This window comes from Numida meleagris, chromosome 1 (assembly GCF_002078875.1).
Source record: "Numida meleagris isolate 19003 breed g44 Domestic line chromosome 1, NumMel1.0, whole genome shotgun sequence".
NCBI classification, from domain to species: domain Eukaryota; kingdom Metazoa; phylum Chordata; class Aves; order Galliformes; family Numididae; genus Numida; species Numida meleagris.
This window is the reverse complement of record NC_034409.1, coordinates 73853331-73872099: the sequence shown is the minus strand read 5'-3', so window position 1 is coordinate 73872099 and position 18769 is coordinate 73853331. Positions and strand designations below refer to the sequence as shown.

General features: G+C 40.4%; 1 protein-coding gene across 1 annotated transcript; it reads left to right on the top strand.

The window, feature by feature from the left end:
* On the top strand, positions 3914-17895 carry FKBP4 (FK506 binding protein 4). The gene is made up of 10 exons (XM_021394252.1): positions 3914-4209; positions 6137-6281; positions 7542-7684; positions 11958-12078; positions 12621-12777; positions 14055-14145; positions 14462-14545; positions 14922-15107; positions 15478-15717; positions 17237-17895. The coding sequence occupies exons 1-10, from the start codon at positions 4126-4128 to the stop codon at positions 17312-17314; spliced, it is 1329 nt and encodes a 442-aa protein (XP_021249927.1). The 5' UTR covers positions 3914-4125; the 3' UTR covers positions 17315-17895.

The following is an 18769-nucleotide window of genomic DNA, read 5'->3' as shown; positions in this document are numbered from 1 at the left end:
AGAGACATGATCAAATTTTTGAGTTGAATGTCTGATTGCAACTCTATACATTCATAGTAATCAGAAATATCAACACAACGGAAAGATGTTACAAAAGTGTAATGACAGAGGAACTGTACCATAGAAAGGTATTATAAGGGAAGGGAAAAAGATTGCTCACCTATCTCCAAGAGTATAGGTTCACAGGGGAAACTCTCCAAAAAGAGATCCCTCCTCTGTGACAGTCAGCCCTTAAATGAGGCCTAAGGGGGATGGAGCCTGGCTCCACTCCTTCCGGTCGCACAGTGAATTGCCTTCACCTGTGCTCTGAGGGCTGACCCTGTCTTTTCCCCAGGTGCTCAATCAGTGGTTCAGGCCATGACTCAACAGTTTCCATACAACACTGCATGTGAAAAATTGTAGGTAATGTATTTATGTCAACTGAAAACACAGTCACAAATATACAAAAATTATAATTTTTTTTGCAATCTTCAAACTTGTTCTCAAATTTCTTTGTCACAATGGAAAGCACAGATGCGTATCTTTTGCTGTTTGCAGGAGACTGTGTTTAGCCAATGTTTCAAAATACATAGAATTATTTGCCATAACTTGAGTTAGCACTGCACTGCTCTCTCTCCTTGTCCTGGTTTCAGCCCACTTATGATTAACAGCTCACTGATATTTGAGCAATGGGTGCATGTTGGCCACTACCATGATAGCACGGAGCAGGGGGTGGGCCGCACTGCAAGTGGTGCTGGGCTGTATGCAGCCCACGGGTTGGATATGCCTGACATAAATTAAACTCCCAAATAATATGGAGTAGTTACATTCAGAAGCACAGGAGAAGGAATCATAACCTTACTAGAAAATAACTTACAGAAAATGAGAACTTAGCTAAATGAAAGCCCCAGGCCTAGTTTTAGAGAAGTGCTGACATCTGTCGGTGAATTAGGGGAAGAACAGCTCAGAAATCTCAGCTGCAAATACAGAGCCCTTTTCCAGTCCAGCGGAGGAGGGGTTGGGTCTTCCTATACATGCCTGTAGTGTAACAGCTCAGCTCAACTCATTTTTCTTTAAATGTTTCTAGGTTTTGAAGCAAGAGATGAGCGTAATACCACAGTTCTTCATTTGAAAAGGAAAATAAAAGAGGCCGGCCTCTAAGGCATGTGGGTCACACCAATCTGCTATAGTCTGCTGTGATGTGGTAAATGATGAGAAAAAACTTTCTCTCTTCTAAGTTTAAAGGACAACAAGGGACTTGTTTTCCTATACACTGCTGAGAGCAAGGGAAAGCAAGGATAGTGGGGTAACTCACTGAAGCTGAGAAAGGCAAATATATAGGGTTAACTTGTCTGCAGGCAGCAGCTGACATCCTTAATGGCGTTCACAGCAGTGTCACACAAACTGACAGCTTAAAATTAGGCTGATTAATATTTGTACCCTGCTGTGGACTTCCAAGAGTAGCACCACTGCTTGCAATAACAAAAAGTGCAATTCAGAAAAAGCTACAACTGAGCTATGTTGCTCTCTGTCCCTCTTCTATATCCAAACCTTGTTATCTCTGGCAAATCTTTACAGGAGGGCTGCTCTGAAAGTAATGCCTGCTACTTTATTATATTGACACATTGTGTCAGAGGAAGTTGGTGGTAAAGCAGATGTTGAACCTTCCCACCAACATTGCATTACATTTTGTTGCCATGCAAGAGATGGCAGCAGAGAGGCAGTCTGACAAAATGGCATCTGACATGGAAGTGCAGATGAAGCAAAGGAGTAAGATGAAGCAAGTTGTAGACAAGCAGTAGCGAGGCTTTACCTCCTTCAAGGCTGTTCCATAGTCTTCCTGCAATTAGCTTTTTCAGGATGTTTTACTGCCCAGGCTGTTCTCTGCTATTTTAGATACTCATTTTACTAGTCTTTCAGCAACAACCTGAAAGCTATTGCCAAAATTTTCATTTTCACCTCTCCTGCTTGAAACCATCAAGTTCTGAAATCATTCTTTCGTACTCACCCCATCTTGCTTTCAAAATTGTCTCTATTGCATATCTTCTTGAAAACAGGCCTGTCATGACTTTGAGGCTCCTTTCCAGTGCTGTAGTACTATAAACATATCTTAAAAGAGTATTAAAAGGAGGTTTAAAAAGGGAAAGCTCAGACTTTTGTCTATCTTGTGACTCGCTTTCCATTCCTACATACCTAGTGGCGTTATGTCACTGACATAACTTAAAACACTCACTTTTTATTTTTAATCACCCGTGCCCCTTTTCCACAAAGCACTCCACATACAACTCATTTTCAACTACTGAACCGTAACGGAGGCCCTCAGACAATATTTCAGCAGCCTTTGAAAAGGCAATAAGGGATACAGCCTACTGCACTGGGTTTAAATTACTTATGGAAGAGTCTGCGCTGCAATTGAGGGAAATGGCTGAAAATATATGAGGTAGAGAACACATCCAAGAGGTCTTCAATAGAAGGTGCTTGCTTTCCTTTTCACTATTTATCACTTTCTTATGCATGGTTCCGGCATGTTTGGCAATCATAGCTAATTTGGCATCATTTCTACACACCACCATTTCTTAAATGCTGGCTTATGAAATACACAACATACAGCTTAAAAAGTACTAGTCCCAGCAATATACTTTGTTAACAAAGTTTCTGCTCTAATAAGCTTGCTCAATCATCTTTATTCCAAAAAGGGACAGAAAAGAGTATTCAGCTTCCTTTATTCGAATACAGGGAGAGTCTGCTGGGGCAAACCCCTGTGGGGTCTCTCAAAGTACCAGGGGTCACAGCCCCTCTTTTATCCCTGTACCCTGATGCTAGTGAGCCCTTCCCCCTTTGCTGAGGTAGTCAGGGTTCACATTCTTCTCACCTCACATTCTTCTCATACACCTATCAGCTCATCCCCCCTTAGCGTGTTTATACATACATTGTAATCTGAGTTCAGTTTGTTCTTTTGCCCAACTAGAACTGCCTTTGTATCCTGTAAAGTCTGTTGCTCTTTGTTCTTTCCAGCAAACACGATTTACACACAGGTGCTAAGCTAGCATCTCCTGCCATACACTTGCAAGATAAGTTTGTTTAACCAGATCCTTGTGACTGAAACTCTTCTCAGCTTTTTCTTTATCTTGTTTTGCAGGGACCCCCTATCCTTCCTTTGTTCTTCCCAAATTTTATTTTGCAATGACACCTTCTTCTTGTTTTTCCTTCAATTTCACTACCTAACAAAAGGCAGGTGACCAGCAAGTGCTTAGTTTAAACCAACATATAGTATGGAATTACAAAATCTACATAAAAAGAGAAATCAGGAACTGGATGACTTGAGAGTGCAGTGAACTTCAGCATTAGTGCAGACCAGAGAACACGCGTTTAGTACCATACAGACTTATTAAATGCCTCCATATTTTTGCTGCCTGCAGTACTAAGTCCTACTGGGCCAGAAACAGCTTATATGCATTTCTCTATGCACCTCAGCAGATCAAGGTCTAGGTTATAACGGCTTAGAAAGGGACCCCCAGCCCAGCAAGCCAAAAGATGCCCGTGCTCCACAGGCAGACTATTCACGCTCAGAGCGCTGCTTCCGAGCCTACCGGTACGACTTCGTCTATAAATCTCCTACCGCGGCGCGGGGAGACAAGCCATCACACCCATACGTTTGGGAACACTAGCAGCAGGACGTTACAGCGAGGCTTGGGGGAAAAATCCGAAGCCCAGCCCACCAACTACTACTCACTGCCAGTCCAAGCACCCCATCACATAGCGAAAACTGAGCACTGCATCAGCTCAGCCCCACCGCCTCCCCAAACCCCTCCACCGCTCAGCCAGATCCCTCACTCAGCGCCGATCTCCCCGCCCCAAGGGACGACGCGCACTTTAATCCGCCCCTATCACAGGCGGACGCTCTGCGGCAGCCCGGCCGCCTCTCTAGAAACTTCTCGGCCCCTCCCTCTCCCCCTCCCCTTCCTCCTCCTCACTGACCCGAGGCCCGCGCTGCGGTGAAGGTAGGAGGGAAGGCGTGCGCGTAGCCTGCGCTCGCTGCTTGGCGCCGGAGGTGCAGCGAGGCACCAGCCCAGCCCAGCGCGGCGGCCGGCGCCGACTCCACTAGGCAGCCCTTTTCCTAGCGCAGCGGTGGCAGCGACAGACGGGATGACGGCGGAAGAGATGAAAACGGACGGGGCTCCCTTGGAGGGGACGGACATCACCCCCAAACAGGATGAGGGCGTTCTCAAGGTACCGAGCGGCTGCAGAGACCACTGCGTGCTACTCAGGGGACGGTGGGGTATCATCCCGGGGCAGGGACCTCCGCATCGGCCTGCGAGTGGGCGCTCCCTTGGGCGTCCTTCCCCGCGCCGCCAGCTCGCCGGCTGTCCCCTTCCTCTCGGTGCAGGGCTGTTACCAGGCCGCCCGCCGCGCGGAATGTTCGCGCAGCCCTCTGGGTTACACATCAGCCGCAGCGCTGGAGGCGGCTGTCTCGGCCTGCGCAGGCGCTACCCGCTTACGGGGCTCCCCGTGGGAACCGGGGACGAGATGGAGCCCGCGCTTTCCGTGAGGAAGTCCCAAGGGAGAGGCGGGGGGAAAGAAGGGGCGTCACTCCCTGTCCCGCGTGGGTATGGGAAAGCCGGGATGAGCAATCTACTCGCTAGTTTTGGGGGGGAGGGGGGGTGCGCAGATCCGTCCCGCCCCCAGCACGTGGTCGGAGGCTGGAATTAAAGATGGTGCCTTGGCACAGCGTGTGCATCTCCTACATTTGTGTAGCCGGTAGTGAGCTTTGCTGCTGTACGTAGGTGGAACAGAGCGCTTCTAACAGCCTAACAATGAGGGCACTCCATCTTGATACGAGCATCTCTTGGAGCATGAGATGGTGCGTTTTACACTTGGACCTGACTTATTTGTGTTTGATGACAAGAGCTGGGAAGGCTACCTGCTGGTTCAGCTTCTTAGAGAAAATGAGTTATTTAGGAGTTGCCGGTGAGGTTGTTGGTTAGAGCTGTCTGCGAGGCTGGTGGTGATGGTCTCTGCCCTTGCTGTGTGCTGGAAATGCTGTAGTATGGTTTCTTTCTTTTGTATTTGTACATCAGTTGATAAGGTTGGCAAAATTTATGCTGTGAGAGGGGAGTTGCACTAACTTCCTCCTCTGACAGGAGAAATCCAATTTCCATATCTCTAGGAAGTTTTCTAGTCTGTCTTAAAAACTTTTCACAATTACTGGAAGTCTTTCTTGAAATTTGAGGCTTATTGTTAGGAACGATTAAAAGCAACAGCACAGAAAAGGCAAAATTTTGTTTTTAACCTTTTGAGCTTTCTGGCTTTAGATTCCATGTTTGTCATAGTAGCACTGCCTTTCCAGGAAGGATGCTGGGACCACATTGGAAAAACAGGTGCTTGATCTCAATGCTATTTCCTATGTTTCTTGCTGACGTACTCTGGTGAAAGTTTCAAGCTTTTGTGTGTAGCACAGTATCAGGTTGGAGTTCTCACATGTGTGACTGCTGAGGGAGCTGCCTGGAGGTCTCATATACCTTGATTACTTGAAAATAGTAAGGAAGGATAGAGAGAAGAAGCATAGGCAGGAAGTATCTGTCTAGCATATGTAGTACCCACACTTTGATGGTGAAGAAGCAGTTGATAATAAAAATATAAAAGAGGAGGGGAATACTGGCAAAAGAACTGATGTTGTGTAAAGTTTAAAAAAAAAAAAAAGTGCAATTATGAGCTGGTAAGGCAAAACATTGTGGAGGTTGTGAAGTCCAGTCAGCACAACTGCCAGCCCAAACTTTATTTTTTTGTAGTAGTAGTTACAAGAGTGCAGGTTACACCTATTGAAAAGGTGTAACTGAACTGACCTAAACCAATTTTGTACTACTATTATTGCATTGATTCCAGGAGAGGTCCTTTTGATTGTTCATTAGCTTTGAATCAGAATAGTATCCAGAGGATTGTACCTGGTGGTGGCAGAGCCACCTTTATGTACTTCCTGCATTTGAAACATTACTCATCTCTAGACAGAATGATTGTTACCTTTCCAGATAACTGAAGCAAACCTGCAAATCTGTTGTTGACTGGAGATGGTAAGGCACACGCATTAAGTGAAGAGAATTAAAGTCCAATAGGCAAATGTAGTTATGATCATCTAAGTGTTGCTTACTGTTTTTCTCAGGTTGTCAAGAGAGAAGGCACTGGTACAGAGTCTCCGATGATAGGTGATAAAGTGACAGTCCATTATACAGGATGGCTTCTTGATGGCACAAAATTTGACTCCAGTCTGGACAGGAGAGACAAGTTTTCATTTGACCTGGGGAAAGGTAATACCTTATGTTTGCTTCTGATTGATCTTAGTAATATTGAGATGGAGTTTCCTTGCACATGTGGCTCTATCACTTATTAAAATTGCTGTCTAAACTTGTTGTCAGAGCTTAAGGTTTATTCACTTAAAATGATTCAATCAGAAGTGCTTTGAGATCTTTCTGAATGGGCATGCTATGTACCTGCTTCAGAATTCTCAGGACCTCAGGTACAACACTCCAGGGAAAGCAGACTCACTTCAATGTGAATTTACTGTGAGATACAGTGATAAAAGGCAGTTAAATAGCCACAGCATGTATTTTGTTGATTGTTTTTACGTTGCTTTTGTATTTTGTTGCCTCAGATTCAAGAGGACTTTATTGTGACTGGGTACTGAGAAAGGATGCGTGAATACTGGGACAGAGTGCACAAGGGCAGCTGTCAGCTGCAACTGAAGGAAAGAGGAAATGTACTCCCTTTTTCCCTAAGCTCCCAAATCTAACTGTTGAAGTAAATCTCTTCATTATCAAAAACCTTTGTTTTTTTTTTTTTTGAGTATGAAAATTCAAACATCCTAGTTCCAGCAAATTTTACTATTCAGTCTGTGTTTTTCACTAGGAGTTCTCTGTCTACTGCCTTTTTATTTGGGAGGTAAATTCTATAGAGTCCTGAAATCTGGGATGATAGGAGTTTTACCAAATAGTACAAGGCTAATAAAAAGGCAGCTTGATTGAATTGAAAGGAGCTACAAGTAGAAGAGCTTGAGGAAGAGGATTTTGTTACTTTGGCTTTAGAAGGGATGGTTGTTCTGCTTTCCTTTCCCCTTCTGTTACAAACACACACAACTTTTAGTTACTACTTGTGTTGGTCTTTGCCAGCTGATAAAGTGCAGAGAGAAAAGGCTATTGTAGATTGTTTTCAAAATACAAGCAGACTATCTCTTACCCTAAGGCCTTCCTCTTTGAAGAGTGTTACTACTTGCTCGCACTTGAGATTGTGCCAGGCACTTCAGACATGGTCTGTGTCCAGATTACCTATGTTCTCTATGGGTGAGGAAGTAAGGGGAGAAGAAGAATCGGTATATTTAGAATGAAAAAAAATTTAGTTAAATTTGCATGCCCAAGTAACTTGATTACAGTTAAAACTGATGTATATAAACCAGAATGAGCATAAGTCAGTACTTCTTTTGTCTTAGCTTTTGTGTACTGAAAGAGCCAATTATGTCTTTAATGTATACCTAGCATGATAGAATAATCATGATAGAAATTTGGTTTGTGCAGGTGAGGTGATCAAAGCATGGGACATTGCTGTGGCAACTATGAAGGTTGGTGAAATCTGTCAGATTACGTGTAAACCAGAATATGCCTATGGCTTAGCTGGCAGCCCACCAAAGATACCTCCCAATGCTACGCTGATTTTTGAGGTAAGTAAACTGTACTACTGAAGAGCAAACAAAAACCATGATATTTCACTGTGAAAATTATGTGATAAAATACCATTTTAAACAGGAATGTTAGATACTTAGTTTACGAAGCTTCTACTTTCTTTAGTCTACCTCCTACATTTTCTTTCTAGTTTATTTTAATATTCTATATTTTTCTTAAAAACAAACAAAAACAACAGTGCTAGTGTGGTTCCTTTGCAAATGCCATCACCACACCAGAATTGTGTACAAGTTGCCTTACAGATAAAACACTATTTTGTGTGTGTGTGTGTATGTGCTCATGTTAGGACTCTCTAAAGCTGCCGTTGAGAGATTTAGTAACTATCATTAATCATCAAATCAGTGTTTGGATACTGGTGGCTATGACCTGAAGTAGCGGATGTCTGAGATATATATCTCTCATGATCTTTCTGTAGAGTATGGTAGGGAGGGAGCATGCTAAAAGAAGTGGAGAAACCTGTATTGTCATCAGTGGTCTGTTTTGGAGCATCTGTGTCAGATAAACTAAATTAGACCAGGATTGTATTTGGTGTTAGGTATCTATCAAAATATCAAGTAGAAATAATCTTTGTGCAAATGCATATTCAATTCCTTTTGTGTTCCATGTAGCTTTACTTCAGTTCATGAATCTCTGCAGTGATAGCTTTGAACTTTCTAAAAATAGGTATTTTATTGTAAACCATGTGTGTAAACTTCTGGCTTGCCTGGCAGCACCAAGTGAAGAGGAAATTTCTTGGGCTGAATGTATAGCATAGTTAATATAAGTAAAAAAAACTGTTATTTTTTAAGTATTTTTAAATAAAACATTAAAAATAGAGCAATAAAAATATGAAACCAGTGGTGTATTTGACGTTGTCTTTGTGAAACTAATACATCAGTCTGTTTCAGTGGAAGTGGTTGCAGTTCTTCTGTTCTCAAGGTGCTCATCAGAGATCTTTGAAATTTTACTCTTCCTGTGCTTCATCCTTGACAATAATTGTTCACAAATGTATACGCTGCCAAAAAAGCAATGACGTGAATAAGACATGATTGTGAAATGAGGGATATTTTTCTCTGCTAAGACAGGTCTTTCAAAAGTCTCATAAACAGACACGATCAAATTCTTGAATATTTGATAGCACTTCTGTACATTGAAAATTAGCAGGTAATGTATTTAGATAACTGAAAACAGAGCCGCAAATACAACGAAAATAGTTTTTTTTTTAAATACTGAAACCTATTCTCAAATTCCTTTTTCAAAATGGAAACCAAGGCTGCATATTTTTCACTGTTAACTGGACTGTGTTTAGCCAGCATATCAAAATGCATGAAATTATTTGACGTAACTTGAACTTGCTGTAATTTAAGTTTCCTTTCAAATGCTGTTATGTTTGAAACACAGTGCAGATGAGGTCATTTTCGTCTTGAAGCTGCATGTCTAACTCATTTAAATGAGCAGTCAAATCCAGCAGAAACGCTAAATCTGTGAGCAATTTTTAATCTTACGTTCTGGCACAAATTTTCATTTTGATTCCATAAAGGACTTGATTTCATTTCTTGTATCATATCGTATTTTCAGTGTTTTACCTTGGCTTAGCCACCTGGCTTCAGAAAAGTAAATGATGTCCCCATAATCAGTATCCATACATTTAAGGAACTCCTGGAGTTGGTGATGACTCAATCCCTTGAATTTCATGGAATTGAAAGCTTTGATGACTTGCATTACATGATATATGCACATAAATTTTGTTGATGTTGGACGCAGTGGTATTTCATCAAATGTGAGTTACTGATGGCAATTGCATTGCCTTCCATTAATTTTCTAAGTCTCTCTTTTTTAGCAACTTGTTTTCAGGGCACCAGCGGCTATACCAGATTTGATGACAGTTTAAATAAAATCGCTTTATTGTAATTTTGGCTGTCTTGTACAAATGAAGAGGTGTAGTTGTGTCTTTTAAAAACACCAGAGAAGCCATTTCTTCAGTGACGTTATATTTATTTTCAGTACCTCTAATAAAAATGGCAAGTACAGCAGTATCTGTAGCATTGTACTTGCATCTGTTGCCAAAGCATAAAATTTGAAATTAGCAGCTTTACTCTCCAAATTTGTTTTGATAGATTTTTCCTGTTTCTTCACTTTCTGGTCTAGGGAGCCTGCTTTAGCAGAGGGGTTGGACTAGGTGATCTCTAGAGGTCCCTTCCAGCCCCTACAGTTCTGTGTGATTCTGTGATTCAGTTTGCCTGTCTGTAATCTGGTAAGACAAACTGATTTTAGATGTGTTGTTTTTTTTTTTTTTTTTTTAGTCAGGACAAAATATATTTGATGTGCTTTCCATATGTTGCTTAATAAATTTGTTGTCAGTACATTTTTTGATTTTTATTTTCTTTTTTGCAGCCAGATTTGCTACCATATAACTAGCTTTTAGAATAGAGTCTCTTTGGGTTGTAATTTTATTTTAAATATTTTGTTGAGATGACAGGCTTTTCTTTAGTTCGCTGTTTTGTGTTTATAAAACATTCCGTGATATGCTTTGGGTTTGGCTGCGTGTTTTTTCTTACGATGTCTTTTCAAATTTTAATCTTTGAAACTGACATTATTTTCTTACAAATTAAACGTAGTGCCATATTATTTGTCCTCATCTATTTCCCTTTAAGCGTTCTTCCTTCATCCCCAGTTTTCTTTTTTGGGGGGGTCACCTCTATTTTGAGAGGACGCAGGCTAGATTGAAGTACTATTGGCAATCACTGCACTTTATTCACCAAGCAGCACAAGAGCACGTCATGTGTAATAGACACAGGTTTCAGTTCAACAGAATATGTATGGCAGGTGTGAGACGCAGAGTTAGCACTGCACTGTGTTCTCCTCTAGTCCTTGTTTTAGCTGAGATGGCATTATTAGCATACTGATGTTTTGGTTGTTGCTGAGTGATTGTTGCATGCCTGGGACTGGGTTGGGCCATTCAGTGGGGGAGAGCCACTACCATAATGGTGTGGGGCAGGGGTTGCGCCTTAGTATGGGCTGTGCTGGGCTGCATGTGGCCTGTGGGTTGGATGTGCCTGACATAATCAAAGTTGACTACACTGTGTTACTTTTCTGTGCAGTTTTTTTTTTACTGTTTTATTCACAGATAAGATAGCAAAAAGTTTTTTTTATTAATTTTGTAGCTGTCACAAAGTTTGTTTTGTGACTAGGCCATTTTTCCGTTTTGTCTTGTTACTCTTACTTCAAACTATGATTTGAGTTAAAGTCTTGGAAGACCATGTGAAGATTCAGGCTGGATAGTCTTTTCCAACATTAGCATCAGAACTTAAAAAATTTAAGCAATTTGTTACAGCAGTAGTTCTAGGCTAAAAGGTGGACCAGATCATGGTTTTGTTGTATTTTTACAAATACTTTATTTACACTTCTTTCTTAATGATTAAATAATTTACTCATCTTAGTTTCTTCTCTGTCCTCATTTTTCTGAAATGCTCCCGCAATACACAAAGATAAGGCGTAAGTAGAGAGGAGAATGTCAGAGAAATAAAATGAGAACAGTAGCTACCTTCAGGCATGCAAGGAAGGATGCAAGTTTTGAAACTGTTGTCCTTTGGCAAAAGAGTTGGAGGGTGAGGAAATGGACGGAGAATAGTTGAAATCTAAGCTAAAACAATATCACTGAAATTTTTTTATTGGTGGACAAAGATTTGGAAAATTTTGGGCTCAATTACAAGCCCTCTAAAGTTGATCTGAATTTGATGATAGATGAAATTAAGGGTGTGATCAGAACTTAAGGGAAGGATCACATCTTTTGTATTTAACTTTCCTGCTCCTTCTCTCCTTGCATTACTTATAACTCAAGCTTACTACTTGCCCTTAGGATATTCTTCTATGATTCTGTGAAAAATGCTGTTAAATAAACCAGTAGAATCTGTTTGTTTGTTCTGTAGTAGTCCTTAAATATTATGGCTCATGTAACACTTACTCAGAAGCCAGTCTCACAGTCCTTTCAATTAAAGGATCTTATTTGTAGTATTGGAAGACCAAAGTTGCTGCGGTTCTTAAAAAAAAAAAAAAAAAAAGCCTAAATAATCATTTGAAACTGCTCAGTAGGTTTCCATTTATTATCTGCTAAATATGGCATCTTCAGAGTCTTGGCTGCCTAATATCTTACAGGGTATTAAGACAGTGGCTGTCTTAACAGCTATGGTTTCAAAGAACTCAGGTACAAATTCTATGAGTTACTGAATTGATGTGATAGAAGTAAATGCAAGATTTTTCTTCCCTCCATAGATAGAGCTGTTTGAGTTTAAGGGGGAAGACCTCACTGATGATGAAGATGGTGGCATCATCCGAAGAATCCGTAAGAAAGGCGAAGGCTACTCGAAGCCCAATGAGGGTGCTCTTGTAGAGAGTATGTATATTACACAACTAGTAAATGGGTTTACTGTGATGGAAAGTGTGTTTTTCTCTACCTGCAGTTTCTTTGTTCTGGGAGACAAGAATACCAGTCTTCTCTTCCCGTTAGCAAGTAACATAACTAAGAGTAAGCTTTCATTCTCTTTAAAGAGAAGGTTAGATTTTCCACTAGCAGCTGTGTTCTTCAGAGATACCAAATCTGATCAAGTGCTTATCTGATCACAAAAGTTAAGGAGCCTAACTATGTCCATTTGCTGAGGAGCAAGAGGGAAAGTAGTTCTGAGGTTTGTTGTTGAAGTAGGGAAAAAAAATCCCACACAACGCAACAGCTTGAAGAAATACTTTTGTATTTATTAACTAAAGCAGCAGAAGTGGAATTTGTTGCCAATATCTAACATAAGCATGTAAGCCTTAAAAAGAGAAAAGATGGGTTAGAAGGGGAAGCTTTAGCATTACTTGTATTGTCTGTGCTACCTACCCCTTACTACACACAGACACCTTCTGATTTGTGTCTGGGTTCTCTTTTTTTGTTACCAGTCCAGTTTGAAGGCAGATACAGAGATCGTGTTTTTGATAGGCGTGAGCTGCGGTTTGAGGTTGGAGAAGGTGATAACTATGATCTTCCTCATGGTCTGGAAAAAGCAATCCAGAAAATGGAGAAATCTGAGGAATCCATTTTCTATCTCAAACCCAGGTAAGCTGTTTATGATCTTCTGGTACTTGAGAGTGCTTATTCTAAGCATCTAGTGAGAGCAGTGTGTTTGCAATGTCTTTCAACTCTTTTCAGTGCTATAGTAAACACATAATCAGACCTAAAACTTTGATTTGTGGAAGATATGAAGCTAAGATTTCTTAGCCACTGATACTAGCATTGAAAAAGAAATTGACTTAAGTCTCTATAGTGTTGATCCTAGTGAATATTATAACATACTGTTGCTGTTTTTAACTTACATTCATGTGGGTCCTTCATAATGGAAGTATACTTAATATGCAGCACTGTGTATAAAGACACCTAGATTAAATAACAGAAGAGTAAAAGTTCCAATAAGCCTTCTGAGTAGCCTTATGTGATTTAAGATATATAGTGTTCAGGTGAAATGTGGTCAGTTAAAAGTAACTGAAATCCTTTTGCTACTAGAAAGTGTTTGCTTGAATTTTTAAGCAATTTGGAAGAAGACATTCAAGTTTTCTGTGAGGAGTAATGTGGAGTTTTGTCTAAACCTTGGACGTAACATCTCAGAATTCTGAGACCAAGAACAACTAACTCAGAGATATAAACGGACTTTCTGCTTGCATTTAAGAGCATTTAATTTTCCTCTTACAGTGTGAACAAATAAAAAACAAGTTGAGTTTGCATTGATTGTTTCCATCAAACTTGAATGTATTTGTTTTTAAGTTGGAACTGAATTTGATGGAAGAAAGGGAAAGTAGACCTATGTTCAGGGCTTTTCTGATAGTATACAGTTTGTTAATGGAGGTTCAGGGCAGAACCTTTGTATAGTCATTTACTGTTAATTAGTGGATTGGCAGTATCTTATGAACAGGTGTTCTCTTAATCTCTATGTATTGATGTTTCTTTCTGGAAATAGAACACTGGCTATTTCCTTTGCAATATCTGTCTCGGGCTATAATATAAAGCAAGATGTATGCAACCTCAAAGTATTTTTAACTTGCTTTCCCTTCGCAGAAACAGCAGCAACCAAACAACAAGTAAAACTTGAAAAACAAAAACACAAAACCAAAAACCAAAACAAAAATCGGTAACGTGGAAATTAGTAAAATTAATCCTAGGTTTTTCTACCTCACTTTTGTCTTGCACATGCAAATTCTGGAAAATTGTCTGCAGTTCCTTGACTTTGTCTTGCAATATGCTATATACGCAGATTTTTGTGGTTTTTACCTCCAGCTTCCTGTGTAGAGGTTTGTCTGAATATCCAGATTTGGAACTTTTTTTTTCCCCCAATCTTGCAGCTATGGTTTTGGAAGTACTGGGAAGGAGAAATTTCAGATCCCTCCGGATGCGGAACTACAATATGAAGTGAAACTCAAAAGCTTTGAAAAGGTGGGAACGAGAGCAAAAAAAACTGGGAGGTGTGGGGATTGTTGATGCAACTTAAGAAAGGACAATGGAATCCTTAAACCTTTGAGTTGAAATAGGGAGGATGTTACTGTGGTGATTATGCTCTGGGAGCTCTTGATTGAAATTCTCCTTACTGATTTCCTGTCTGTTGCTGTCAGCATCTCTCCTGCTCTAGCTCAGTTTCCAGTAGCTGTACAAAACTGTTTTTTCCAAGTCTGTTTCTAGTGTGCTGTTACTGAGAAATAGCATGGCCGTACAGTTTCCTTGTCACTGTCTTGAATTATTCCTGTTTGGATAGGCTAAGGAGTCTTGGGAAATGAATACAGAAGAGAAATTGGAACAAAGCTGCATGGTGAAGGAGAGAGGCACTCAATACTTCAAGGTAAATTATCATACCCAATAATATTTCTTAGTCCATATTATGAACTGATGATAATTATCTACAGCTTTGGTCATTTGAGAGTGGTGTTCATAGCTTTGTCATTTTATGAGGAGGACTGTGGGGGAAGGTGTCTGAAAAGGGGGGAAAAAAAAAATAGCCTTAGAGTTGCAATGTCCAAATAGATTTTTCTAATCCACTGCAGTAGAGATACACTATGATGGTAGTGTATTTTTGGTAATAGTTGTTTTCTGATTACTCTGATTTATTTTTTACTTCTTTCAGATCTATTGTTCTAGGTAAGCAGAAGGGGCAGGGGGAAGTTTAAATAAAAGTAACTGTGATGAGCTTTGTGAAAACTAAACTGCCTTGTTTACAGGAGGGGAAATACAAACGAGCAGCATTACAGTATAAGAAGATTGTGTCGTGGCTGGAGCATGAATCAGGACTCTCTGATGAGGAAGATATAAAAGCCAAGAGCTTGAGGCTCGCTGCCCACCTTAATCTAGCTATGTGCCATCTCAAGCTGAAGGAGTACTCTCAGGCTTTGGAGAACTGCAACAAGGTAGTAGGGTCTATTCATTCTTAAACTGCTCAAGCGATCTGAGGGTTTATCTCTTGCTTTAATGACTTGAGGAATAGCCGGCCATGTGGTATTCAGACTTTCTGATCAGCTGGCAGTTGGGTATTAGCAAATAAAATAAGTACGAACAGCAGGTGCTGGATATAGCGTATTGTATCTTCTACTTATTTTTGCTGTATTTAATTCAATTTATTACTAAGTCCTGACAACAGTGAGTGAAAATAGGAATGTTCATTTTCTAACAGTTGCTGATACTCTGTCTGCATATTAGTTTAAAAAAAAGCAAACCGAAAAACAAACACTGCTCTGTTTTCAAATGTTGTTTTTGTTTCTTTCTCTATTTTAAATGCAGGCACTTGAGCTGGATAGCAGCAATGAAAAAGGCCTCTTCCGGCGTGGAGAAGCCCACTTGGCTGTCAATGACTTTGAATTGGCCCGAGGAGATTTCCAGAAGGTGATACAACTCTATCCAAGTAACAAAGCTGCCAAAGTGCAACTAGTAACTTGTCAGCAAAAAATACGGGAGCAGCATGAGAAAGAGAAAAAGATGTATGCCAATATGTTCCAAAGGCTTGCAGACAAAGACTTAAAGGTAAGTAGCACTACTCCAGAAGATCATATGGTCTAATGTCACACGTTAGACAAGGAATAGAATTTTGAGTATTTGGCTTACTTCTCATACAGTGAGAGAGCACACAAGTAGCTAGCTGCTTTTAGTGGGGAAATAATGGGGGTAGGCAATGCTCAACATGATGGAATCATCTTGTCTGAACAAGACAACTGTCAGTACTCGAGGGATATTGCATAAAATCCTTTTAGTTATTTAAACTGATTTTGCAACAGGGCAGTATTAATAAGAAAGCAGTGATGAGGTGTGAGCGGGGCAACATTCAAGAATTCAAAAAGTGCCTTTTGTCCTTGAACTGATTATTCTGAGAACAGTCGTTTCTGGTGGCTGGGTGACTCTGGTATGAGTCTGTCTTGGGCCTATTGTCCTCAAATGAAATGCATGTAGCTGGCAATTCAGACAACTAAGGCATCTCAGACTGCGTCAGCTGACTGCTTCTTACATGAAACACATCACAGATTACTCCCCTTCCTCTGCCTCTCCCCCATTCTTTCAAAATGAAGTCTGTAAGAAATCACGTTTTCTCCCAGAGGTAATGGTTGATGCGTTTCATGCTTCAGCTCTGCTGAAGTCATGTAGTAAGGGTGGGAGGGAAAGAGGAGATAATTCTTAATTCTGTGGTTAGATGGGCAAGCTGCTCTGGACTGTTTGTGTGAGTTTGTTTGTTTGCTTCTCAAAAAGTAGCAGTAGTTTTGTGCATTTAGTTCTCCTACTCATGGATAAGTGTACACAAACACTTAAAAATTCCCTGTTGATTCTGCGAGGAAAGTGGCATTGTCAGTGAGTAGGGTGGTTTTGTAGTCAGCTAAAGCAGTCCTTGTATACTGGATCCTGGAATACTGTCATATGTGCTTACCCAGTGTCTTGTCTTGTTTTTAATGAAGAATCTGAGCAAGATTAAGGTATAGCAGCCAAACTAGAACTGTTTTGCATCTTCACGTGTAAAATTTCAGGATTTAATTGGGAGTTGCACTAGATGATCTCCAGAGGTCCCTTCCAACCCCTGCAGTGCAGTGGTTCTGTGAATTGCTCATTACCTGGCTGTGCTTTGGAGGTTCCTTCCAGGCAGCACAGCTGCTAGGAGCCTGGTGTGCATAGGTGTGGCACATGGAAAGATATGCTGCTGAAACAAGATCTGAACAGATTGCTGAAACAAGCTGTTGCCATGAAAAGTGCAAAAGGACTGTGTTAACACTACTGAAATGTATGTCTGCCCCTAAGAAAGACAGTGGAGTCCTGTTCTTCACAGACAGCAGATTGATGCACTGCAGACCACTAGAGATGCTGTAAAAATAGAACACTTCTTAATTTTTGCTATCTACTTTAGTATAGGATTTGTTTGTTTTTCTCAATATATTGTCAGATGATGTTGAGAATCAGTTCAGTGATAGGCATTATATGACGTTTCTGGTGTTGTTTCAAATTTTAGCATTTTTTTATAATAAATGAAGGTATTTGCTTTATCTTGTGTGTCTCTGTTTAGCCAGCTACTACTCTTCAAACCAGCCACACTGAAGACGCGGAAATGAAAGATGAGCAGAATGGAGTTGAAGATAAATAAGCTGACACAGAAGCATAAACAAACCATATTCCATTAGTTTTGTAAATGAAAGAATTTCCAGTGAATTAGACCTTTATTTTTCTACCTGGTTGGACAGTGGCTTCAGAGGAGCAGAGGCTGAGTTGCCACGCCACGGTCAGGAACAGCTCTGTATGTCTGTGAAAGAAGCTGAGTGGCAGCACAAATCTGATTTAATACTAGGGACTTTATTTATTCATACAGCTTCTGTTACTGTTGGGTTCTGTCTGGATTTACTCCGCTTGGTTTATCTGCATTTTGCCATTGGTGTTTGTGTCTTTCTGGTTCCAGCTCACTTAAATTTAGGAAGAATCTGGGATTCATTTCCTTGATTTTATTTTTTCTGTTCTGTAAAGCAATTGGCCTTTTCCAACAGTCTTCATGTGAGATTTGAGAACAAATCAGTGCTCCTTGTTCTACTGCCTTGGCATTGTCCTCTTCCCCTTCCTCCATTAAGTGTTGTAACCCTCTTTGTATGCTTCTGTTTTGCATATTGCTGAAGGTGAAGACTGTGAAGTCACAGCTTAAGTAATAAAGCTCCAAATAAGCTCAAGGAAGTTGAACTTTCTGTGTTTTTTTTTATTGGCATTTGCAAGGAATTATGAGTCTATTGCCTTCTAGTCATTCAGCATTTTCTTATCCACATAGCTGTACAGTAGCCACAATATCTACATTTTTCTGATGTTGTTGATTTATTGCCATTTAAAAAAGTGTATACAATTGATACAGAATTATTCATCTATTTGTAAATGAAGAAAATGTTGCTTAAAACTGTGCACAAGCCTGTAACCTATGCATTATTATCTGTTTATATTTCTCTTTTCCCTTCATGTTGTAAAACTGGACCAGAAACTTTTATACCTGAAAGTGACTGGCTTTGAAGATAAAATTTAAGTGCTAATAGTAAAACATGGTAAAAATGCTTATAATGCCTAATGAAATGCAAACTTCTGAATGATTCCAGTGTCTCATTATCCTTACCTCACAAGAAAGCTACTTAATACTCTTCTGCTTTTTTTGTGGTGGTTCTTCTGTTGGCTTTGAGGATGGTGTGTGTGGAGGGGGATTGTTGTGCTTGTTTTTATTTTTCTCTCTGTAGGTACGAGATGGAATATTCAGACTTAACCGTGCTGTTCATGTTGTTCTGTAGCGTTAAACTCAGCATCTCAGCTGTCCTTTTCTGAAACCTTCTAGCAGCAGGGACAAATGTATTACTTGTTCTTCAGAAGAAAGGTAGTTTTATCTGTTCCAGAGGAGAGAGAGCTTGGGCCCAGCAGCTTTATGACCGGAACTGTCACCAAAGTGGTAAGTCCTGCATGACATACTGTCCTGACCCCAGGCCCAAGATGATAAGTCCACCAACTGCTGGATTGGAGCTAGCTTACGGATCTATGAACTGCACTGCTTTCTGCGTGTTTAGCAGTGCCCTAAGAGTCA